A 27,014-nucleotide genomic window follows, 5' to 3' on the forward strand; every position below is an offset into this window, starting at 1 on the left:
GAACACATGCTGTTTATTAAAGATCAAGTGTTACACATACGTCCCTCCAACATCATTATTACAAAGAATGCTTCATCACAGAAAATACATACCACCAGATATCTTCTTCCATTGTCCAACCTCATTATAAACGATCCTGCTTTTAAACTCAGCTAAAAGGCTGTTATATCAGCTTCTCTATGGTCCTTCCTCTTAGTGTTACATGGGCGTATTATTAGTTCAACATAGCAAAACATAACAAGGAGCCATAGCATGACTGTATCACATAACATAGCCTACAATATGTATTTATTTGTACATTAAGGGCTAAACATACAGTAGTTTAGCAATATCCAAGAGTGTTTTGGTTGATATTACAGCCTTGGAGATATTCCCTTTCAACTGCAGTTACAGGCTTTTTAAATTTTAAGATTTAACTACAGAACTTAATAAAAAAAGTCAATGAATGCAAGTGATTCTTTCACATAATATGGTTTCTTAACCATATGTTAATGTCGAACAGCTGGGAGCCAGTAGCATTGCTATACCTGAGACAATATAAGGCAGAGCATAACGCAAGTTTTATTTTCTTATAACAGCATATTATGTTACAATACAGAACAGTGAGGGATGGATTGTGGCATGAGAGTCTTTTCCTGCAGTTTAGTAAATGCAACATTTTACAAGAATATTGGAGAAATTAATAAAACGCAAAGTAATATATTTCAGTTTTATCGACAAAATATATTGATCATGTTCACACGAAAATTAATGTTCAGATCAAAATTAATATTAAAGGATACTTTAATCATAGAATCCCTGAATGATATAGCACAGGAGGTTGTAATTTTATCCATATTGCCTGTGCTGACTTTTGAAACAACGGCACAATTAATCCCAATACCTAGTCTTTCACCATAGTCCTGCCATTCATTTTCTTTCAATTTTCTATCCAAATCTCTCGTAAACGTGATTGTTAAATCTGCTTCTGACATCCTTTCAGGCAGTGAATCCCAGATAACTGTTCTATCAATAGAATTAATGTGGGACTGAATACAGTACCGTCCACACAGTGATGACCAAGACCCATGGTCAGTGTGTTGTTGAGCAGGGATAGATATAAATCTAAACATGGAGAACGTTCCTAGATTGTACTTTTTACTGTACATGTGTAAATCGTTCTAGTAGTTAAAATGACTTACAGTTAACCTACATAAGATTATGGAGACTTTTTATAAAGAAATCTGATCAGTAACCAACACCCTCCCAAATTGCAATGCTGGAAGACTGAGAAAAATTCAACAAAGCATTCTGACCAGAAGCAGAGGTGCAGAGAGAAAATTGCCAGGCAGAGCTCCAAAGAAAGGCTTGGAAGCTGGAGGCAGACATTTAAAACTCCTTAACTACTGCAGAAGACTCCATTGAATCTCCTTTGGACGTCCAGCTTCAGAATCGCCGAAACCTGCCAGGTTGCAGAAAGTGCTGAGATCTATTTTATGTAATTCAGTGTCAGAAGTGAAGTTTGAAACAACGCTAAAACCCAATCCCTGAGTCAGAGCCTAAAAGCATGGCATCTGACCGAGCAAAAAAAACAAACAAATTAATTAAATATGTTGGGGATATCGCAACTTCCAAGCTCAGTAACAAACAACCAGAAACTCCAATTCAATTGGAAAAGTGTGAGGTTATGCACTTTGGAAGGAGGAATTTAGGCTCAGAATATTTTCTAAATGGGGAAATGCTTCGGAAATCAGAAGCACAAAGGGACTTGGGAGTCCTTGTTCATGATTCTCTTAAGGTTAACGTGCAGGTTCAGTTGGCAATTAGGAAGGCAAATGCAATGTTAGTATTCATGTCAAGAGGGCTAGAATACAAGATGAGGGATGTACTTCTGAGGCTGTATAAGGCTCTGGTCAGACTCCATTTGGAGTATTGTGAGCAGTTTTGGGCCCCGTATCTAAGGAAGGATATGCTGGCCTTGGAAAGGGTCCAGAGGAGATTCACAAGAATGATCCCTGGAATGAAAAGCTTGTTGTATAAGGAACGGTCGAGGACTCTGGGTCTGTACTCGTTGGAGTTTAGAAGGATGAGGGGGATCTTATTGAAACTATTCATACTGTGAGGCCTGGATAGAGTGGACATGGAGATGATGTTTCCACTTGTAGGAAAAACTAGATGCAGAGGACATAATCTCAGACTAAATGGATGATCCTTTAAAACAGAGATGAGAAGAAATTTCTTCAGCCAGAGGGTGGTGAATCTGTGGAACTCTGCCGTAGAAGGCTGTGGAGGCCAAATCACTGAGTGTCTTTAAGACAGAGATAGATAGTTTCTTGATGAATAAAGGGATCAGGGGTTATGGGGAGAAAGCAGGAGAATGGGGATGAGAGAAATATCAGCCATGATTGAATAGTGGAGCAGACTCGATGGACTGAGTGGCCTAATTTTGCTCCTATTTCTTATGGTTGGTCTTAACTGATTCAACAGTTTGGATTTAACTGATTCAACAGAGTACAAATAAACAACTGAACTAAAGGAGTTGGCAGGCAGCTGATCCAGGCAGCCATTGTTAAAAAAGATTTCAAGAAGACCAACATTGGCATGTCACAGAGTCCACCAAAACTGGCAAGCATGGGGAATCCCTTCGTCTCTGAGTGCACAAGCTGCCTTACTCAACAGGCCCAATTGCAGACAACAACATTGTAAGACAGGGAATTAATGAATCATCTGCAAAATTGGAAGAGGTATTAAAACGATTGAACATTTATTTCAATCCAAGGAACAATAACGTAGTCCAAAGAGCTAAATTTGGTAAGAGAGTCTAACGCCAGGGCAAGCAGTTGATTCATTCATCAATGGTCTGTACAGGGTGACAGAAGGCTGTGAATGTGGAGATTTAAAGTGTGAACTCATCAGAGACAGAATAGGGGTAGGAATAACAGATGGTGTGCTCTCTGACCTCCGACAAGCAAAGGAGGATCTGACACTGGAAAAGTTAATCGAGATAGTTAGACAATCACTGTGAGTTCAGTGAGCAGCACTGAATAATATTCAGGGTAGAGGCTAAAACATGGTGTCGAGGCCAACACTCAGTCCAGCTTGTCAGGCCACAAAGACACAGGAATATTCCAGGCTAGGAAAAGCAATTTCTGAACTGGCCAGCAGAACGACCATGCCAATGTAGTAGAGTAAAGCGCCCCCAGGCTACATCATTGCCCTGCAAGTGCAGCCCTATACTTGCAATGCAAAAAGATTGGACACTATGGCAAACTGTGCTAAGCAAAACCTGTGAAATCCACGGAAGGCCCAAAGATGATCCACAAGGTCAAGACTGCAAACCCAGCAACACACAGCCATGCTTCCTGGGCGAGGTCGAATATTTTGGTTTCTCATTTGGGAATGTTGACATTTCAGTCAATGACCATTTAACAAATTTTAAATTAGATAAAGGAGCCTGTGTGTTAATCCTGGTGGACAAAGAACCATGACTGAAAGATGTCTTGTTTTGAACAGCGAACACACCATTCTACAAGGCTGGAAAAATCCAATTTCCTGTCATTGGTGTGAAGCTGGAAACACTGATGTATGGTGAAAAACAGATCAGCAAGCTGATGAACATCATCCTCAACCAGCCTTTCACTCTCCTGAGCAGAGGTGCCTGCATAGCTTTGGATCTCCTCAAGATGACAGATGATGTCAAGACAACCATTCTTGTCAACCAAACAGAACTGCAAGTTCCTGAGTACACAAAAATAAAGAGTATCATGGTGGTGACTTCAGTTTTGAACTCTTCTCTTCATGCTGCAATTTCCTGCTGGCATACTAAAGTCACAAGAAATACTGGAATCTGGTAGCAACCGTCCACAGCCGAGGTGGGTGTACCATAAACCTTCTTCTCACACAGAACCACTCTTCTCCAGCCAGCCCACAATGAACATGATGACGGAAAAATCAAAAGAAGCAACAAGGAGGTGAGCACAATGTTCATCCACACTGCAAGAAATTAGTTAGAGTAGCAGTAACTAACCATCAATGCAACAGCCAGGCCGACCAAGTGTGGTTCAACATGAAGAAATAAAGAAAATGATGAAAGCATATCCAGGTACCAGGTTAGCCTCCAGATTAACAGGAAGAACCAGCACTGGTAGAGGGTACCCCTTCTAAGACAAAATTGCAAACACAACATGGAAGGGTTATAAGGCCTCCAGACAGCCTGGACATTTAAATTCAAGAACTTGAAGTGGGGAGGTGGGGTGATAAGGTAGTAATAAGAATATAAACATATGGGACTGATAACAAAGTGAGACATGAAGCAAACTAGTTCCAAATACTTTGGATAAAGTCTTGGGGAACGTGTAGTATATGGGTCTGAAACATATAGGTTCATGTGGGACTGCATACAGTGATCTAAGAAGGCTCATGACCGAGATGTGTAGACACTTAAGCATGCAGACAAGCTCCGAGCTTGTGCCCATTACTGTACGTGTAAATAGTTCTAGTAATTAACCAACAGAAGACTACAAAGACTTCTTCAAGACACACTGATCTGTAAACAGCACCATCCCAATAATAACAACTTATTGCAAAAGAATTCTTGCTCATGTTGTCTCTGGTTCTTTTGCCAACTTCTTGAAATCTATATCCTCCTAAATTAATCTTTCAAAACCATTCATTCTTTTGAAAACCTCCATCAGAACTCCTCTAACCTTCTCTACTCCACAGACAACAATCCTAGTTTCTCCATTATCTTAGTTTCTCAGGGCAGCACGGTGGTGCAGTGGTAGCACTGCAGCCTCATGGCGCTGAGGTCCCAGGTTCAATCCTAGCTCTAGGCCACCGTCCGTGTGGAGTTTGCACATTCTCCCCGTGTTTGCATGAGTTTTGCCCCCATAACCCAAAGATGTGCAGGGTAGATGGATTGGCCACACGAAATTGCCCCTTAATTGGAAAAATGAATTGGAGACTCTAAATTTTAAAAAAATCTTAGTTTCTCTATTTTCTCTACCTAACTGAAATCTCTCATCCACGGTGCTATTCGCATAACTAATTTCTATATCCACTTTAGTTAAGGTGTAGACATTCCTGAAGACTGGTGACCGGAATTCAATATATTACTCCAACTGAGGCTTAACTAGGGTTTTTATAAAAGGTTTTACACAAATTTGTTCTTTTTGTACTCTACGGTAACAAAATTTGGTTGTGTAGTGCCTGTATTTTCAGTACAACAGTGCAGTTTTTGGTCCAAACTGGTGTTTGTAATATTATTTGAAGTTGATGTTTCTAACATGTGATATGACACATGGTAAAAGCCTTGCTTCTCACTTCAAGATTTCTGCTCAAGGTTTATGCCTCAAATCCTTTAAAAAGTACCTGGATGAAACTGGGACTTTGTCTTTTAACTTTTAAGCCCCCGACACTCTCAACCACTCCAACACGCCCCCTTCCCATTCACTCTCCGTGCCAGTTACATGCTACTCTTATGTTAATTCATGCCACACTCACCCCATTGGCCCATTTTAGCTCCATGCCAACCAAATGAAAAACCATGCCAACACATCCACCACCCTTGGCCCTTACACCCTCCATGTCAACTCATCTAGTATCCACCATAGCCAGACCACAAGAGTCATGTTGCGATGAAATGAAATAAAGGCCCACAATTGTAATACATCCTTCACAATAATAAAACCGTGCTAATGAAGGCCCATCAAAACCTTTTAAATCTCAAATGGTTCAACTCTCATAGAAACAAACTTCGATTCATAACCCCACATCAAAAATAGCTGTTCCTTTAATAAACTGTTTAAGCTGTCAATCAAACTGTGAACTTAATTATCTGGCTGAGATAAATAAAGCTTGTGAAAATCAGCCAAAGATTGAAAAAGAGCCCCGAGAGATTGTCAACAAACAGCTATTGCAACTACTAGAAGTTTTTATTTTATTTTAATTCTAAACTGTTTCTTTTTAATTTTGAAAAGTTTGGGCATTTAAAATCATGGAAGGTATTACACCCTTCAAGAACATTCATGTTTGCTCCATAAATTTGTGACTTCCATATTGAAGGTTAATGCCCTTGCTGCAGCAAAACTTGGCATCTGTTTGAACTGGCCCAGTTCAGTTCTCCCTCATGTATAAATCACGCCCCCCCAACAACCGGGGCCCCACGACCACCCCAGACTAGCAGCCTTTGAGCAGGATGAAGACAGGACTTTTATGCCAGGCTCCTTGCAGGTTGGAGCAGATGTAGCCAGTGTTTGCAATCCATGAGATGTGGGCGTGAGTGGGAGGGGGCGATGAGAAGCTATGAATATGGGACTGGATTCCACGCCGGCGGGATGCTCCGTTTTGCCAGCAGTACGGGGTTTCCTGGTGGCGTGGGGCTTCCCCACAATGGGAAATCCCATCGACCAGCTGGGGTAGTGGAGCATCCCACCCGCATGCTGAAACAGAAATGTGGCGCAGCGGGACAGAGAATCCAGCCCATGATGATTGAGTGGTGTTGGGTGAGTGAGATTTTGGGTAGGGATGTGGCACATGGAGTGAGGATAGTGATACAGTTGGTGGAACATGGCATTTTGAGATATGTTTGCTGAACTTGGCCACTCATGTGAAATCATTGAACCTCTTGTGGCACTATCTGCAGGTCCTTGGGGCTAAATTACTAACATGGACCTCCACAGCTATCTCTCACATTTTGTTTGCATTGTATGTCTGCAAGATGTTCTGTGGCTAGAGGATGTCTCTGCTCCTACACCAAGGCTCCCTCTGGAGCTTGCTCTTTGCCATGTCGTACTATCATTGGGTCATTCTCAGGTCAAATCCACTTTTTATAATAACTGCTAGCACCTGCTCCATTCAAAATGCACCACTCAGTTCAGAGGTACAGGCAGACATAAGTAGCTCAAGTAGCTTAACTTTTGCAAACTTCTCACAATCCTGTGCCCCCTGCTCAGGTGTGCAGTCGCTTAGCAACATGCTCAGCACTGTATGCATGTTTCAATCCCGAAATACATTTTTGGGAAACATTTTGACAGCTGCCTACATCTGAAGGAAATGGCCTGGGTTTGTTTGTCCCTTGTGATCTCCATGCCCATTTTCAAAAGCTAGAGACCCTGTAAGTTTTCCAGTACATGGAAAACTAATTTCAGCCCAATATTGCTGCTCTCACCCAGCTCAAATCCTTAAAAAAAGTCTGTGCTGAATGAAAATCCACTCTTTGATGTTGATTCCTCAAATTATTCTATCTCAAGCGAGTGCAATTAAGCATTAGGTAGGATGTTCTGGAAGTTACACATTGTTTGGAACTGTATTAGGAATCTTTCTTTACTGTGAATACAAGGAGAAATGAAACAAGGAAAAGTTGCTTTCTTTTTCAACTCAAAGGCAGAAAGTAACATACCCCATAGAACAAACAGTGCAGAAGGAGGCCATTCGGCCCATTGAGTCTGCACTAACCCACTTAAGCCCTCACTTCCACCCTATTCCCGTAACCCAATAACCCCTCCTAACCTTTTTGGTCACTAAGGGCAATTTAGCATGGCCAATCCACCTAACCTGCACGTCTTTGGACTGTGGGAGGAAACCGGAGCACCCGGAGGAAACCCACGCAGACACGGGGAGAACGTGCAGACTCCGCACAGACAATGGCCCAGCGGGGAATCGAACCTGGGACCTGGCGCTGTGAAGCCACACTGCTATCCACTTGTGCTACCGTGCTGCCGATAGAATTTTCCAGATTTGATTCAGTGAAAGTCAGCAAGCATCATTCCTGATCCTTCAGTACGAGAATTAAATTGCAACCCTAATTTTGATTCACCTTCTCAGTTACAAAACAAAATGTTAGCATGTTTCTTTACTGATGCCATTTATAACGGAACTGGACATCGGAATCTGGAAATAAGATGCCAAGACCTGCACGGTCATTAGCAAGTCCTACTGACTTTTCCCCTTCGACTATTTCTACATCAAATGAAGCCAAAATTATTGAGAGAAATATTTTGATCTCATTGACTGCAAAGTGTCTGCCTGGACACATACTGGATCCAGAACCAAAAGGCATCAAATAATATCGAAGTTTTCTTCCTCCCTTGTAAAAGGCAGTCTTCTCCATTCCATTTTCCACAAAACGGTTATACTTGTACACCTGGAAATATATGCAAAATAAAAATGAAAAGAAAGCTCTTTAAATAAAATGGTAAGGAACTGAAATTGGTTTTGGGCAGTAGTGGAAAATGGGCTCATTTCACACTCTGTCCAATTTTCTTTTCTACTGAATTTCATCCAGCGATCACTAATGGAAAATGCATGTGTATGACTATCAGGTGAGAAGAACATTGGCCTTGACTGTGGTGCCTTGCACAACCAAATCTTCTGCCAATGCTTCCTGGCCTGGCCACTAGGTGCAGAATGGCCAATTGAGTGAGGTGCCCCAAGGAGTTGTTAGCATTATGATCATAAAAAGGGTCACATCAAGCGAAAGGGAGAAAGTTGCACAATATTGTAAATAAAACAAGATTAATTAAAATATTTTTCATTTCAAAACTATTTTTATGTAACTGTTTTAATTACACTTCAAAATATTTGACAGTAAAACATCAATTGTGGCTTTGATGAAACAATCACTTCTGTGGACCTTGAGCGATAAAGCTGTTAAATTTACAACTCATGAAAAGGTTTGTCAGTTTCAAATATATTCATTAACCTGCATATGATAGTTGAAAAAGATATCAGTTGCTGTGAGATGTCGCCTCAACTGAATAAATGCAAAAAAAAGCAACGGTATTTCATTAGAGTTTGGAAAAGACACTAAAAAGCTGGAGATTCAGATTAACTGTGAAAATACAAATCTGCCTACCATGAAGTAGAACACAATCTGTTCTCCAACTCTCTGTTTTTGATTTCTCTCTTCTCTATTGATTGCCAGATATTTTATTAAGCCACTGTGCTTGGCACGCAACAATTTAATTCAGTCTTCATAGATATTTGAGTAACTTTAGGTTTTGAATATCGTAGTGTGCCCAGGTTATTTTTGTCCAATGTACTGTAATCTATGATGCGTGTGCCCAGACAGTCATTTAATAAGTTGTTTTGAAGGCTGCTCTTAAATGTAATGGTTATTCATAACTGAGTTGGTACTTATATTGTACTGAAAATAATTTAAAAGAACCAAAAACACAGTTCTCAATGTTCTTTTGCCTTCGAGTCACATTATCTTTACATTTTCAAAAAATTAAGCTCTGGTCTTTCAAAAGAACACTACTGTATAATAATAATCTAATAATAATCTTTATTATGGTCACAAGTAGGCTAACATTAACAGTGCAATCAAGTTACTGTGAAAATTCCTTAGTTGCCACATTCCAGCGACTGTTCGGGTACACCGAGGAAGAGTTCAGAATGTCCAATTCACCTCACAAGCACATCTTTCAGGACTTGTGGGAGGAAACTGGAGCACCCAGAAGAAACCCACGCAGACACAGGGAGAACATGCAGACTCCGCACAGACAGTGACCCAAGCCGGGAATCGAACCTGGGATCCTGGCACTGTGAAGCAACAGTGCTAACCACTGTACTACTGTGCTTTATAAAGTATTCCAATGGTTAGAAGTTTTTTTTTAAATTTAGATTAGCCAATTATTTTTTCCAATTAAGGGGCAATTTAGCGTGGCCAATCCACCTACTCTGCACATTTTTGGGTTGTGGGGGCGAAACCCACGCAGACACGGGGAAAATGTGCAAACTCCACACGGACAGTGACCCAGAGCCGGGATCGAACCTGGGACCTCAGCGCCGTGAGGCGGTTGTGTTAACCACTAGGCCACCGTGCTGCCCTCAATGGTTAGAAGTTTAATCATTTTTGTAAAATGATCCAAATGGTGTTTTTTTTAAACAAATTCTTTTGGGTACGTAATACCAATTATACAACATATCAATTAATGGCAGTAATGGCCTTGTGGTGACCCCCCGAGCATAATATGAACACAAGCTTTGCCATGGTCTCAAATTAAATATATTAGGTACTGCATAAGTAGGAGGACAATGATAAAAATTTTAATCTGGCTGTGCATTACATATGTGCTTTGAACATTGAATAATTCCAAATATCTGAGACCAATGATCTAACTAGCAAAATTAATTGGCCTGATATTAGACTAAAATATATGAATTGTTCATAGACTATACATAAACATTGCAAGACTTGTAAAAAGGCATTATTGCAGAAAAATATAAGGGTATGTAGTACCGTCAGGCATTGCTATCTTCCAGGTCAAATGTCATAACTGGTGACTAAAACCTATTGAAACAGCTCCATCTGAATAAGTAATCAACTCATTGGGTACATGACAGATATATCGGAGAAATAAATGAATCTTACATAATGCACGTGACCCAGAAAAGTGGGTAACAAAGTATTTGTTTTACACAAACATAGGGCATGAATTTATTCCATGAATCGCTCAATAGGAAAATAAGTTATATAGCTGCATTCATTCCAAGAATCAGATATGACAACTATTTTTGCCATAATAACTTGTCAGTATTCTGAAACAGCAATCAGAAGTGTCAAGTAAACACGCATGCATTCATGCTCCACAATTGGCCAAAAAACCTTACAAGCCAAAATAAATTTGTACCTCCTACATGAAGTAGATTCAAACTAACTTCAGTAAGACCATACATACTGAAGCCCTGTAACCGCTAACATAAATAGCAAGGAATGACCTTTCAGAATCGTGGTTTTAAATTACCACGTGTTCTGGTTTGCTACAACACAGTGCTTTGAATTGGGCATCAAAGAGGGCTACCACCCTGGATTAAAAATATAAGTTTCCTTATAGGTTTTAACAAAACATTTGTAGACACACCATACCAATACTATACTAGACTTTGTTGCACATTGTCCACATTTCTCAGGGAGCAAGCTGATATAAACTGCCCTAAAACAAACTTTCATGTAAGAAACCTATATGACTGTCCCTCCTGAGTTCCATACCTCATAGGGATAGGATACAGCCATTCAGCCTCTCAACCCAGTTCTGGTATTCAAACAGATTATGGCTCATTGATATTTAAATTCCATTCATCTGCCATTACTCCAATCACTTTTTTCACCATTATCTACCAAAATAATCTGTAGATCTTGGCCTTGAGAATTTTAATTGATGCAACACCTATGTGAGAGGGGCGAAATCCTGGTTTCCACTACCTCTTTTGCAATTTCCTGAGTTTTGTGACCTTGCTCCTTCATTTATGAAATACACTAGGGCTTTGGCATATTCTTATACCATATTCTCAGTCTTGGGATTCTGATAGGTTTATAAACTGAAAGGGTCCATGACCATCATAATCATTCAAATAAATGACAGATTTATAATCCCTTCCAGGTCTTTATTTTTAATTCTCTTCCTCAATGTCAAAATCAAGCACCTGGGTATATATTTGAAAGCAATTAAATTATAAGTTTGTAAATTTGAATTAATAAACCTATTGTAAGAGACAAATAACTACCTGAGAGTAAACAACAAGTGCTCAGGTGACATTATATATGATTGAACAATTGACAACCACCATCTGAACCCTCAGATCACTTTACAGATTTAAACTTCTGTTTGTTTTTAATAATCTGCATGATTTTTGTTATTTCTTGGAGAGACGGGCATGAAGCATTCTTGGTTGTATTTTAATGCTCCCCATAGCTACCAGTACATACAACATCTATCAATGTAATCGAGTGTACGGATTCTGACAACATTTATGAAAGGGTATTAATGTTAGGATGCATGAACTAAACAATATTACCTTGTATTCAGTGGTGGTTGACCATGATTTAGTGCACTAAGCATGTAATATACTAAATTAAATGCTGGCCAGATTGATTTTTTTTATCTTGAATAAAAACCATCAATTAATACTAATAACTGAATTTAATGTATTCATGTGCACATGTACATGGGAAGGTCATGGTGAGAAAGAAGACAGCAGTGTTCACTGCTGCTGAAACGGTCATCCCCGCTTTCCAACTTCAGCTCATAATTTAGTGTTAATGCTAGTACCAGCAACAATCCACCAAATGCAATGTGGACTCTGATTGCATTTAATTTGCATGCAGGTGGCGAATCTCTGAAGCCACATTAAGGCTGTGCCATGGTGGATTAATTTCCAGCCTTTGATATTCATTAACTCTGGCTGCAGGAAAAAAATACAAGGGGATGACACAATTACCCTCAGAGCTTCACCGCAGAGCAACAGCTTCGCAATCTCAAGTTCACGCCAATTGATCGCGAAAAGGGAGAATCTGTATGAAGTGACGTGCAGTAACATATGGCTATTACAGGAATCTTTGGAATCAATGATGCCCTGGCACAATTATCTAAACGGTGCAGCTTATTTGTTACCGACCCAGTTCTTTATTCTTTCTTTTCCTGGGTCGTCAAGTGATCCATTACCTGACAAAGCTGAGAGTTTTCTTGACTTCAAGCCAATCAATTCACAGTTTAATGTTAATCCTTTTCAAAGCAAGACTACTCAATCTCATTCCCATATTCTCTATTGAGACACTAAATTCAATGACCTGCAGGTCTTCGACCACACGCTATTCTAAAGACGGGAGATTCTTTTTGCAAGAAAGAGCAATAGCCACACAAGAACAAAAGGCTTGCTTGTTGCTGTATGGCCGCAGGATTGAATGAGCACCACATGGGCAAGGCACCACATACCTCAGGATTTTCATAAACCTCTGGGTCCATGTGTAGAATGTGAGGATAAAGGGCTATCCAATCCCCTTTTCTCAATTTGACTCTTTGCTCTTCTTTAAATGTTAAGGTGACATCTTCCTGGGCTGTTCGGATGTTCATAGAGAAACTGCACAATCGCAAGCTTTCTTTTATTGCACTTCCTAAAGACGTGGAGAATAAAAATGGACAAAAGGAAAGAATGAGGAGAGAGAACAAAAAAAAAACAGCGTTACCATCATGACTTTTAGTAAGGTCCTGTCTCAGGACTCGATACACTTATTGGGTATCCAAAACTTACTTAGAATTTAGTTTGGGAAGATCCTTCAAATTATTAGCATAGTGAATTATGTATTGGCTATATTCAGTTAAGCAATGGAAATTTCTAATTTCAACGCAAAAAGAGAAAAAAGATTTCCTTCCAGTAAAAATGGCAATTGCAGATTTTCAGAATCTATTCGAAAATCTTTACAATAATGCACCACCCTATCCTAGTAGGCTCCAGAAACCCAATGTCCTTGCTATCCTAGTGGCCTTCAACTTTTGTTCCCTGCTCGACAGATTTTATGGCTAATTTCCGGCAATTTATCCTGGCAGTTTGAGGAAGAATTCCTATGGGAATAATGTGCATAATTTGCATAAATCATTCTGATAGAATGCATATCAGCATGTAGCTCCTGTCTAAGGTTGCAACACTCACATTGTAATCAAAACTGACTTCTTTCCAACAGCATATCTGAATACTGAATTTAGCAATTTGATTCTTTTTGGTCATCACGTGAAAGCATAAAAATTGAGTTACATCCATTAGATGATACATATTTGCAAAACTCACCACCTACTTTAAAGGGAACTGGGTAAAAAGTTGCACTCGCGATCCCAAGCACCATCACGTTGTTAAAAAGGAAGCTTAAAAAAAACCTGCAAGTGCTAATCCGAAGTAAACAGCAACTGTTCTTTCAGTAAACATTAAATCTGCTGCAGCGTGCACAGAAAATAAAGTGGCATGGGATGCATTCTCGCAGGAGGTTTTTCCTTAAGCGTACATTTGTCTAAAGGAATGAAGCTTCGGTCAGCTCTGTGTGGTCAGCGCGGTGATTCAATGTGACGTACAGTGAGTCTGTGCATATTCTTTTGGACTGCCTTCGTTACTATAATCAGGCAGAGTCAAATCGGTTTGTTGGTGACGAAGCCAGAACACAACTGCGAATCCAGAATGAAGCCTGGATTGCGGATTGCCACAAGGCACCTGACACGATAGATTCTAACTGGCAGTGTTCTGGCAGCGAAACTTTGCAGCGTACGAAAAAATGTCTACCCCCTACCCTCATGCTGTGCGCAGCCACAAGAAAGACACTGTGTATAAACCATTTTAGTATGTGCTTGGGAAATGATAGATGACAAGTGAAACATTACTGTTTGCCTAAGAAATCAGACGAAACAAATAAAAATCTCATGACTGCAGCACACAACTGTGAAATGGTAGTGTGGTAGTTATCACACAAGCAACATGGTCACATTCCATTGGTTGACATTCTCACTGGCAGCATGGCAGTCAGTGGCTGATGTAGTATCACAAATGACAATTGGGCAAGCATATCTTATGCAGAAGTTAATCACGATAATGGAGCACAAAGTGTGTCTTCGTGGTCAGATCGTAAATGACAAATCTGTTTTACCTTACAGTACCAGCTACATGTGGGAGGTTAGGCTGCTTTGGCTTTGAGCAATCATGATGATAATTATTAAATGACAAAAGTAATGAGTCAGATGATGATCAGCAAGGGAGAAACACAGGCCTATGGGGTTTGAGCTGACAAATTAAAAGACACACACTTCTATAAAACATGCAAAGCCTGCAACACATTCCCCCCAAAAATCTAGAAAATCTCATTAATCTAAACAACTTGCTTACAATTTCTTGCACACATTCAACATACATCAGAAGCAGCCATCTACTGCTACAGATAGATCAGCTGGTAGCATGTGGGATCTTCCATTCAGTACTAAGAGCTACAGTAAAATATCCAGTGCAGTGGAGCAACATTTGTTTCTGTGCTCGTCGCAAACAAACCAGCCAATTTAAAGCCTACTATGGGATAGCTAGGCAGCAAGTGAACGTGCCCCTAAGCTTGCTGCAAAACATTGGAGACTAAACTGCACAGTGCATGCTGAGGTTAGGAGAAATATTCAGTCCCTTTTGAAAACATGCTACAGGTTTCCTATTTTTTAAATCTTGAATTACATGTGTAATATGTTACAGGCCAAGTCTTGTAGAACAACACATTTATTTAAACTAGTAAAGTGAAAGTTACAATGTTACCTACAATCTATGTACAATTGTGGTAGAAGTCAACTTACAGCAATGTCTCAGTATATTGAAATTTCAAACAAGTTTTTTGATCCTTACATAGTAATAATGGGATAATATTGTGTTCTATGTAAGGCCGGTTACTGTTATGATTGTTGTGGTCAATTGTGCATTGAAAGATTCAATAGTTTTCTAAAAAAACCTATGATAACAATCAACATACAAGTATACTCTTCTAATTTCATGAAATATGAATTTTTCAAAAAATAAAGCAAGTTACAGAAGTGAAACTACCTAATTTGAGACTTGATTGTAACCATCAACAGCCAGTTAAACTGGGATAAAATTCAACTGAAAAACTACATAGTGATTGATACCCAGTTACCAATCAGATATTGCAACAAAGGATTGCAAGGTCATTATTAACTACTTTCTAATTTAATACCTGGCTCAAGACTTAGAAAGAGCATAAGGAATGGACCATGTAATGAGGTTCAATAAAACCGAACAGTAAATGATCATTTACTAACTGGAGATACTACAGTATCAATCCCCATAATTATTTGTTTTCAATTTGTCAGCTAATAAGCTGACAATAAAAGAAAATAACATAAGGAGGAATCATTCCAGGATGACAAAGCTTTCCTTAAAAAAAACCAAATCATGTCATTTTATTGCACAGTCTGGCACGTAAATTATATTGAGATTAATTGTTTACAAAAAAATCTCACCTATTCTTTTTGACTAGAGTGAGGTGAAATTGATATTACATGACACTTGTTTTGATAACACTGCTTTGCATAAAAAATGGATATAACTGGAATAAAATGATGGAGGAGCAGGTTTGGTGTGGATAAACTAACCTTTGTTGAGAACACATCTTGTGATGCTTAATACTTGTTACCATCTTTCTACTGAGAGCCACTCTCCTAATTCTCACCCCCTGGGTTAATTGGTAGGAGGGAGGGCAACAAATCCAAATACTACAATAACTAATCATGATCTATTGAAAGTAAGTGCAACTTTATATTGTGGGTGAAAGAGGTGAGTGGACTCATTATATATTGACTTTAAAGGTCGATTCTGCTTTACTTTGAGAAATCTTTAATCCATCCCAAGGCATTTTACAGCTAATGCCTTTTAATGGAAACTAGCAAAGTGTGATTTAGTCACCACTAAAGAAAACATGTCATAAAAGTAGAATGTTGAGAAAAGTGCCTTTTCCACCATGTCTACCATTTCTTCATTAATTTGCAAGAAGCATTCGCAAAGCTGCTTTTAAAATGGAATTGATGCTTTATAAAATGCATGTTTTATACAGGTTTGTGATTAACAAAGAAGCCGCAAGATATATAATAAATCAGCAGTTGTGACACTATAAGTCAGGAAAGGCCAGAAAGGGGGTCAAGACTTACCCAAATAATATTTTCTACTTACATGTCTATCATAATGGCTCAGTGAACTATAACTAAAAAAGAATTTACCACTTGGATTCCTTCCCCCGCAACCCATGAACTGATCATTTTTTTAACTTATTCTGAAGAAAGTAGAGAAACCCTCCAAAACTATTTGTGAACATTGGGCCACATGTCAATCATGATGATGTCAATGATGCCTGATGTCACTGTGCAGCACCTTAGGAAAGCAGCTGCCTAAATGGTGCCTGACAGATTGGCATTGTGATTGACAGGTGAGCTGGAGTTTACAAATAGTTTTTGGCGTGTGTCAAAATCAGGGTACTGTTACTTTTGTTTAAAATATCTAAATGATGGGTTTTAAGGGATGGGGTTTCTGGCTGGAGAAATATCCTGTGGGTGTGGATTTTTAAAACTCAGCATTTAAAATATTACTGCTATGGAACATTATGGCTTTAATTAGAAGAAAATGATTTCAATTATTAGAGTAGGTCCTGTAGGAATGTGCCTTCAAAAGCATGCAGTATTTTTGTAACAAAGGAGGACTTGAATGTTTCACGTGGCTTCCATTAAGTTACTCACACATACAAAAAAATTGTTTACTTGACATCTTGTGACATCATATCCAAGGAGTTGCATTTTGAGATGAACCGCGAAAGTGGATAAATGCAGAGATAGTTTGCATAAAGCACTAGTTAATTTATTTCAGTTGAAGGGGGATGCAATGGAATACTTTAAATCCACCTAAACCAGCAGAGAGAGAGAGAGTCAGTTTAATATCTCAACCAAAGCACAGCAGCTTTAATAATGCAGTACTGCACTGGAGTGTCAAGTTAAATTTGTTTCAGTTTTGGAATGGGGTTTGAACCCACAATCCTTTGACTCAAAGGCCATAGTGCTTCCATATGAGCTAGGCTGATGGCCACATACATGAAGGACGTGAGAAAGAGTTACATTGATAGGTTACTGTACTTAGTAACCCTGCAATGTCATAATCTTCAGCAGTCAGCCTCCATTTCAATGCCTCCTGAGCATCCCAATTTTAAACCACTGTTTCCTAAGCAGACTAGAAGCTCATGTCAGATAAGGTGTGATTGCTGTTCTCAAATGAGATCATGCATTTCCTCAGAGGATTTTTTTTCCGTTTTGCTGACTCCCAAGATTAAAAGGATCATATGTCTTCATTTCTCATTCCAAAATGTATGTCAAATCCAATATACAGATTTTAACACATTGTGTACTGGATACTTTTAGTTAAGGGTTACAGTACATGGAATCCAGTTCTTTTTTTCAAAGAATTATAGATATTATGTCAAAGGTGAACAATTCTATGAGTGAAGGAGGCATGTTATTTAATAGTGGAGACATAGGCACAGGTGTAACAGTGAGCGAGGGAGTAGGCTTTGCTGGCACAATGGCTCAGACCATTCATTCACAACCTTCTAAGAACACTTGCATTGAGAACTACTTACTTTGTTATAAAAGTATCCATTCAACAGAGGAAGTCACAAAACATTACCCCCTTTTATTCAGGTTTCAACTGATTCAACTTTAGGCACAATATATACTGAGGGGCTAATATGGATCTTGCACATTCCATTTATAGAGGAAAATGAATATACCACAAAAGAGAATTACCATCAGAAAGCAGAGTACAGTAAAATTATTAAACATTTAAACAACAGCCCTAGCTTTCCATCAGAAAGAACAGCTCACCTAGTACTTGATGGAAATGTTGTCCTTAACTGTTTTGAGAATAGGGCCTATAACACTGGAGGTCTAGTTTGGGAAAACAAAATCACTGAATTTAACTACTAATGTTTACAAGTAATCAAACTACCGCTACAGTACAATAGGGAGTGCATAATTGATGAAAGTGGGTGTTTTTCAAATGTTCAAAATAGGGATAACATGCCCTTTTCTGGTTGCATATTAAAAGATTTACCTAGGGTCACCATGCTGTCTAAGTCTTCTCTGCTGAGGCTGATATTGAAGTCAGGGCCCGGTCTTTGACCTGCTGCCTGTAACACATGCTCAATTTCATCATGCACAGCTGCATGGGCTTCTGGGTTCTTCACTAGATAATACAAGGCCCAGAATACAGCTGGAACAGTGTTTCCGAGAGCAGCCCACAGGAAGGCAAAATGATGTGCTGCGAGAAAATAAGTGAAAAGGAAGATTAATAGCATTTATTACACTGATTAGATTTGCAGTGTGCTAATTAAAAGATGTTAGGACAAAGACCCAGCCAAGGATCAGTGAATGCTAATGAGGACCAATAGGCTTCTGAAGTCTAATTTTCTGCTTAATGAGGACAGTTTCAAAGCAATGTTACATGGGGGGTGGGGGGGTTGCGGGGAGAATAAATGTGGCTCCGTTAAATCTGCCTCATTATCAGCAATAAGTGCCTTGTTTTACCACATCAGCAAAAAGTTGAATTCAATTATCCCAGAAGGCTTTTTCAGGATGAAAATATTACAATATAGGCCACTTCCAAGATTTAAAAACATTCAAGGTCACATAATTTCCTTCTCCGAAATGTAACAGTTCAATTTTTTTGTGCTTTAGCCGAACATTAAAATAGCTTTATGTTATGATTTTGTGTGTCTGGCATGAATATTGGATCATTTACACCAGTCCTCTTCCACATTGGTAACTATTTACATCATAAAGATCTGGATAGATTACATTAGTAATTTGTGCTCCTCTTCTCTTGATATTAACAGGGGCATAGTGTACAAAAACAAGGAAGTTATGTTAAACCTATTTAAAATGCTAGTTTGACATCAGCTGCAGTTTTGCGCCCCGTTCTGGGCAACACTCTTCAGGAAAGATGTGAAGGCACTGGAGAGGGTGCAAATGGATTCATAAGAATGGTTCCAGGCATTTTTAATAAGACAGACTGCAGAAGTTGAGGTCTCTTTGGAGAAGAGAAGGTCAAGAGGAGTATTCAAAATCACGAGGGGTCTTGACAGGGTAGATAGGGACAAATTGTTCCGTGTGTGCTTTAGGATCTGGAATGCATTGCCTGAGAGTGTGGTGGAGGCAGCCTACCCGTCTCGCAACGTTTCGCAAGATCGAACGTGATCTCAAGAGACTCTGCAATGTGAATCTGGGATCTCCTTTCGGCAAATCTGCATATTAAAGCGAGACAGCTAGACATTGGGATCAATCTCCCTCGCTTCGAAGGCCTCAGGTGAGCCAGTTCAGTACGGGTCTCCACAGTCGGGGACCAGACGGAATGGCACTCGTGGGGGTCTCCAAGGGGATCAGAGGCTCCCAGGTGTATGCCCTTTGGGCAGGTTGCCCCCTGGCACTGATGGTGCTAGCCTGGCACCCTGGCAGTGCCACCTGAGTGCCAGCCTGGCACTGCCAAGGTGCTCAGGTGGCACTGCTAGCTGGTAGGGGCACTTCTAGGGTACCAGGGTGCGGTGTCAGATTATCATTTTTTGCACAAGTTCAATCGGGCAGCAATGCCCTGCATGGGTGTTGGGTGGGGGGGGGGAAGTGGGGAGCCAGGGACCCCTCCCATAGTGCATTGGTGCTTGGGGAGGGGGTTGGAGATGTTGGGGGTGCTTTAGGGGTCTCGGAGATCGGGACTCTACACTGAGGAGTTCCGGCAAGCGGAGCTATTCAGTCTACAAAATGGGCTATGTGCGGCCTTAGTCACGCATTCCCCGTTGAGGCCCCTTATCAAACGCGAGTTACGAGCACTGGGAAATACGTGACCAACACGCTCATTTTGAGACTTTGTTCCTATTTACTTGAATCATGTCCATGATTTGAAAAGGAAGAATTTATAGGGCTATGGGGAAAAGGCACGGGTGTGGCACTAGGTGAATTGTTCCTTTAGAGTGGTAGCAAAGACACAATGGGCCCAATGGCCTCTTTCTATGGTGAGAGTTATTGGCACAGAAAGTTGTACCAGCTAAAATGTTCAGTTCCCCAATACTGACAAAACTAACTATGATTACCATAAATTTAATTTACCCTTTCTATGATTTCCCTCTACTCTACGCACTCTGCAATCTAATAAGATTCAGGCGCGAGAACAGAAAATTCTTTCTCAAAGTTTACACAAAAAAAATAAAATCTCTTCAGAATTTTGCAAACATAAAACTCATTTTCAACAACAACTCCACCTGCCTCACTGCCTCTAAATATCCTTTCCCCATAGCTCATGATTTCCACCTGGCCAGTTGACTAATTATGTTCGTAAAAAGTACAAAGACATAATAATCAAATGATGATATACCTATGGAATGGAAATGAGGGGTTGGCACCTGTCGCTCCTAATCCTGTCAACTGGAACGCAAGGGATTGTTGCAGGTACAAATAAAATACTCAGCAGTGGAGAATATTGCAGAACTAATGCAGGGTAGGGAAAGTGAAGCATGGCCACAATAGGGAAGCCCATGGAATGCTTGCAGAATTTCATCCCCATTCCGAACACTCAATAGACCCGTCTCAAAATTTCAAAACTCAACTTTTACTCTTAATCTTTATTATTGTCACAAGTAGGCTTACATTAACACTGCAATGCAGTTACTGTGAAAATTCCTTTGTCGCCACACTCCGACGCCTGTTCAGAATGTCCAATTCACCTCACAAGCACGTCTTTCGGGACTTGTGGGAGGAAACCGGAGCACCCGGAGGAAACCCATGCAGACTCGGGGAGAATGTGCAGACTCCGCACAGTGACCCAAGCCGGGAATCAAACCTGGGACCCTGGCGCTGTGAAGCAACAGTGCTAACCACTGTGCTCAGTCTCTTTTGGCGACACTACTTCCTCATGGAATGTTTCACTGCTAATTTTGGGGTCAACAGGCCTCCAATCTCCCATGTTAAGTAGACACCAACTTACTTGTGACAAATGACCCCCATGCTGTGGAATCTCAGCCGTTAAAATTGCATGAGGAAGGCAGCATACTCCTCAGCCCGCCATTTTAGCCACCTGTCTGTATCCTGCATGCTAAGTTAAAATGGGGTCTTATCTTTTTATGGACTGTATATTAACAAAAATAAAAGGTAAATTAAATTTAGGCTAATCATAGTGAAAGATAGTATTGGGAAGCCAAATATTTTACCTGTTCCAACTTTCTGTTCACCAGCCAAACAAGAAGCCTCAAAATCAGCTTCCTGCTGTGTGGCCTCACTGTTACCGTCAGGTAACCATACCAACCACATGGATTTCCACTTTTAACACTGGACTTCTCATCTTATCTCCGAGAAATAGACAATTAGGGAAATTGAACATTTTGGGGTATACTGTTCAGTCTATGATTCATTTCAATCAGGACCCATCATTTATTATAGAGGCGACATTCCATTAGTCTAGGTCTCAAAGCCAGGCCATAGTGGTGTAAGACATAGCATTCAAACTCAGTGACACCTACTCCTGCAAAATCTGAAACGATTAACCTTGCTGTATGACCTTAAATTCCTCAAAATAGCAGGAATAGGCTAGTCAGATGAGATTGCATTTCCTTGGTAATTTTTAAACCATGGTAGCTTGACGAAAGATCGTTTGTGTACAGCTATATACATATAGATATATATATTATATATATTCATATTTGCTTACCTGCCCTTTGATGATCCTGAAGGTATGAATGCCCCTCGAGGAAGTTCTTCCTCTCTTTGATTATCTTTGCCATATTTAGCCGTTGATCCAAATTTCTAGATGTGAAATAACTGATAAGTTCTTTGCGCATCATTTTGGTGTTGCCGAGAAATTCAATTGGAATCCCCGCAACCAGATAGGGAAACATTTTATCAAATTTAAGAAATTTCTCTCTTAATTCTGTAATTTGTTTGTGCTCATTCTGAGGAGCCATTCCATAGAGTGAAATATAAGTTGTCTCAATTATGATACGACAACAGAAATCAAGCATGCTCTCTACTTTCCAGTCTGTTGGCCCCATCTGTTCTTGCTTCAACACACTCTGAAGATTCTTCATTGCACTTTCAACCAAATTATTTAGCTCCTCACCCATTAGGTAAGAGTATTGCTTCTGGATCTCTTCACTGGATACTGGTACCTTGGCATCATTTAAATAAGGGTGGCCAAAGGTTCTTGCTGATATTGCCAATGAAAACTCTTGAAAATCTAACTGCTTGTTCTGAACCACAAACTGATAAAGGAATGGATTTAAAACAAAGGTAATGTACTTTCCTGCAAGAAATAAAACAAGAAGTGTTAGAAACATGGCACAACATTAAGGAAAACCATTTGTTTCATATCACTTTCTATTTAATTTAACAAAGTCATTGCAAATTGTAACTGTGTAGACTGGTTGATCACATTACATTTTGAGTTACTGAATGCACTGTGTATTCATCCACCTGCTGCCCTCTTCCCTCCCTCCAAATCCCATCAGCGCTGCAAATGGGAAGCTCACTTTGAAACATATAGCACCATCAAAATGCTGCTGACCTTGGGCAGGCCCCACATGCTTTGTCCACCACTTGCCCGATGTGTCCTATATATCAAAACTGTACCCATTGTAACATATGTGGCCTGTGAACCTATTTTTGATCTGATCTATTGATCATCAACACTACTAACACATCATCGCTTCTCTTGAAACTAGATGAACAATTAGATTAAATGAGTGAGGGAGGAGTAGTTTGTAGCCAGATTCCAGCTGATGTCAATCACCTAGAAAGTCCAGGAAACACAACACCTCCATTCTCCACAGTCGGATGAGAAAAATAATTACACATTTCATTGCCAAAGAGAGGTTCATATAACTTTGAGGCTACAAGAAGCAGTATCCGTTAAATTTTAATAGTGCCTCATCATGGGTGCTCACTGTAGTAAAGCAATTTCTGAGTTATTTAAACAATTGATATGGTAACAAAACAAGTTTCTCTGGGGTTTTGTTAATCTTCCCCAATAATTCCAATGGCTGCAACAAAAGAAACTGGCAAAGACCTAGATGCCGTGTTTGGTATGTAGCCTCCACCTGCCTCTACAAGGCAAATGTCATGAGAGGACAAGTCCAAAGGCAGGGATTCCCGGGAAAAGGAGGTTCTGGCAGTCTGGCTCTACCTGTGGATGCCAAGATTTCAAGTGAACGAAGATGCACCGGCCTCCAGATTCACGCGAGTATCCTACACGTGCAGTCTAAGTCAGGGAAGTGGTCATGAACCCCAAATAAAAGAAAAACTTTTCTTAAAAACTTTTAAATGATTGGCTCCATTATATAAGGGATGAGGAAGGACTAGCATATAACTAATTATCTGGCTGCATGGGGAAGGTGGGCCCTGAAGCACCTGAAAGGGTGCTTTTGCCTGCCTACCCCATGCAAGTGAGATACTCCCACATTGTCTGCACAAAGTTTTGTGGGGTCAGCTTTGGATGGTGCTGTAATACCTGGGGTTCATAAACCACAATATTTTATCCTTGTGTTTACAGTAAAAATTAAAACATGGGTTATATGTTTCAAACATAAAAAGGAGAATTCCAATAAGTATGAATAATTGAAGATAAAACAGCAAATTACACATTATTTGCTACATTTTTAAAAAAAAATATGCTTGTACATACTAGGTCAGTGTCCAATTTGTCTACATGAATATTTAAATTAATAAAATCGAAAAATACTTCAGAAATAATCCGATTGCTCTCCTTTCACTTACTAAAATCTGTTAATGCATGTTGTGTGCATCAACTGAAAATAGTTTATCTTTTCTGGCATTTGTACTTCATTTCTAGTGGAACAAAACAAAAGGGAAAAAAACCTTTCTGGTAGATATATCCAACAAGGTAGTTTTTTTTTGTGAAACACAGCATTTACGTAATCATTGTCTTATTAGGAAGATTTTGCTGAAGTGTTGACAATGATGTACAGTATTGCTTCGCTGGAATGACGTTTGGGGAAAACGATTCTGCTGCACCACCACACAATACCAATTAGAGAACTATTTTCTGCGACAGGTCAGAAATCTACATTGTTTCTCGTAGAAAGATGTGCTTTTTAATTTCTTTATTAAGATGACATTCATGTCCCTTGCGACTTTTCGGCACGACAATCATTTGCTCGTCATGTCGGAAACTGCAATCAGCGGAATCGCGTTCCAAGACACCGCCGTGCTAGCAATTCCAAGCATCGTTTTGTGTTTTCCATGTGAATTGGTTCGGAACGCATTAATTACAAAAAGAAATACCTGCTTTTCCCAAGCTTTTTGACAAGTTATTTTTAGGATAGAAAATGAACAAGACTACAGAGCAGAAACTGCACAGCTTTCCCCCACATTCAGAACGGTCTACACATGGACTGGACGACATTCTGAGCCCTATTGCCACAGCTAATCTCCAATTGTCTCTCTGCATGGAAGCATTGTGTGGCTGCGCAATTTTATTGAAGTTACTGCCATTGCCTTAAGTACAACAGTGACTAGAAAATTGCTGGATCAGTACAACAATGAACAAAAAGCAAAACAGAATTTACAGCACAAAATGTCAGTGGCAGCTCGAGGCTGCACTCTGAAAACTCACCTGCAATGTAGACCGTAAAGATGTCTCCCCATTTTTGTTGACAGGAGACAAGAAATCCTGAAGAATCTCGATGGAACTCAAATGCTTTGCCAAAAAGTGGGATCCAGCCTTGTTCTAGAGGTGGTTCTCCAAGCCTGCAATGAAAAAGAGAGACATGAAACAATTTTTAAAAAACACCAATTGATGTAAAGAGAGTTAACCGTTTAAGCACTCTTGCAGCTGTTTCTTGCTTCCAGACAATAAATAAATATTCTTGGTTATTAATTGGTTTGCTATATTCAATTTTAACATAGTAAAGTAATAAAAATTTGTCGTCACCAAATTGCAACTGAATCGTGAATTATTGAATTAGAAAATTATTTGTACTGATGAAGGAGTAGCGTACACATTACGAGCCACCATTCAAGATGACCCTTCAAGGAACCGCTAACCAAGCTGTTCCAGTACAGCTACAACACTAGCATCTACCCGGCAATGTGGAAAATTTCCCAGATGTGTCCTGTACACAAGAAACGAGACAAATCCAACCCAGCCAATTACCGCTCTATCAGTCTACTCTCCATCATCAGCAAAGTGATGGAAGGAGTCATCAACAATGCTGTCAAGCGGCACTAACCTCAGCAATAACTCAGCAATAACCTGCTCATGGACGCTCAGTTTGGGTTCCGTCAGGGTCACTCGGCTCCTGACCTCATTACAGCCTTGGTTCAAACATGGACAAAAGAGCTGAATACTAGAGCTCAGGTGAGAGTGACTGCCCTTTACATCAAGGCAGCATTCGACCGACTATGGCATCAAGGAGCCCTAGCTAAACTGGTGTCAATAGGAATCAGGGCAAAAACTCTCCGCTGGTTGGAGTCATACTTAGCACAAAGGAAGATGGTTGTGGTAGTTGGAGGTCAATCATCTCAACTGCAGGACATCATTGAAGGTGTTCCATCGTAATGTCCGAAGTGGGGACGTTTGCGGATGACTGCACAATGTTCAGCACGATTCGTGACTCCTCAGATAATGAAGCAGTCCATGTCCAAATGCAGCAAGACCTGGACAATATTCAGGCTTCGACTGACAAGTGTCAAGTTACATTCGCGCCACACAAGTGCCAGGCAATGATCATCTCCTACAAGAGAGGATCTAACCACTGCCCCTTGACATTCAAATGGCATTACCATCGCTGAATCCCCCACAATCAACATCCTGGGGATTGCCATTGATCAGAAACTGAACTGGACTTCCCACATTAAAACTGTCGCTACCAGGTCAGGTCAAAGGCTAGGAATCCTACGACAAGTAACTCACCTCTTGACCTCCCCAAAGCCTGTCCACCATCTTCAAGGCACAAGCCTGGATGAGTGCAGCTCTAACAACACTGAAGAAGCTTTACACCATCCAGGACAAAGCAGCCCCTTGATTGCTACCCCTTCCACAAGTATTCAAACACTCCACCACTGACAAACAGTGGCAGCCATGTGCACCATTTACAAGATGCACTACAGGAACTCACAAAGGTTTCTTAGACAACACTTTCCAAACTCATGACCACTACCATCTGGAAGGACAAGAGCAGCAGATATCTGGAAACCTCACCCACCTGGAGGTTCCCCTCCAAGTCATTCAGTACCCTGACTTAGAAATACATTGTCGCTCCTTCACTGTCACTGGGGCAACATCCTGGAACTCCCTCCCTAATAGCACAGAGGGTGTACCTACACCTCAAGGACTGCAGCAGTTCAAGAAGGCAACTCATCACTACCTTCTGAATGGCAACTCGGGATGGGCAATAAATGCTGGCCTAACCAGCGATGCCCACATCCCGTAAATGAACAAAAAAAATTATCCGTTCACATGCAAAATGCCAGCAGATAACAAGATTGTGATAAGAGATTGGTGACTGATTCTACCTCCACCTACCCAATACTGCAGCACCCACCTACTTTACGGTGGAGCTCAGATAAATCAGTACAGACTGAGGATAAAATCTGAAATGTCTGGCTTCTATGGTTTTGTTACTTGGTATTTTAACTTACTGTATTATCTACTGATAGTTGGTCTAAAAGTTACCTTACTTCCGATCT

At 40.2% G+C, this 27,014-nt stretch overlaps 1 protein-coding gene and 1 long non-coding RNA gene across 5 annotated transcripts in view; one reads left to right on the forward strand and one right to left on the reverse strand.

The window, feature by feature from the left end:
* Positions 1–24,940, forward strand: part of LOC119972574 — a 90,774-nt gene extending 65,834 nt beyond the window's left edge. For both annotated transcript variants that reach the window (XR_005462085.1, XR_005462084.1), the window contains exon 3: positions 24,258–24,940. This is a non-coding gene — a long non-coding RNA (uncharacterized LOC119972574). The remainder of the gene's footprint in view (positions 1–24,257) is intronic.
* The window catches only part of LOC119972572 (cytochrome P450 7B1), a 366,395-nt gene that overhangs the window by 73,253 nt on the left and 266,128 nt on the right, over positions 1–27,014 (reverse strand). The window contains exons 2-6 of one of the 3 annotated variants that reach the window (XM_038809480.1): positions 24,940–25,073; positions 22,021–22,611; positions 18,382–18,588; positions 12,696–12,874; positions 7,621–8,122 (exon numbers count right to left, since the gene is read on the reverse strand). In XM_038809480.1, coding sequence (XP_038665408.1) covers positions 7,832–8,122; positions 12,696–12,874; positions 18,382–18,588; positions 22,021–22,611; positions 24,940–25,073 — 1,402 coding nt within the window. In that variant the 3' untranslated portion in view covers positions 7,621–7,831. Of the gene's footprint in view, positions 1–7,620; positions 8,123–12,695; positions 12,875–18,381; positions 18,589–22,020; positions 22,612–24,939; positions 25,074–27,014 lie in introns of those variants that run through there. The other 2 variants (XM_038809483.1, XM_038809481.1) reach the window with 2 other exon arrangements.

This window comes from Scyliorhinus canicula, chromosome 10 (assembly GCF_902713615.1).
Source record: "Scyliorhinus canicula chromosome 10, sScyCan1.1, whole genome shotgun sequence".
Taxonomy (NCBI): Eukaryota; Metazoa; Chordata; class Chondrichthyes; order Carcharhiniformes; family Scyliorhinidae; genus Scyliorhinus; species Scyliorhinus canicula.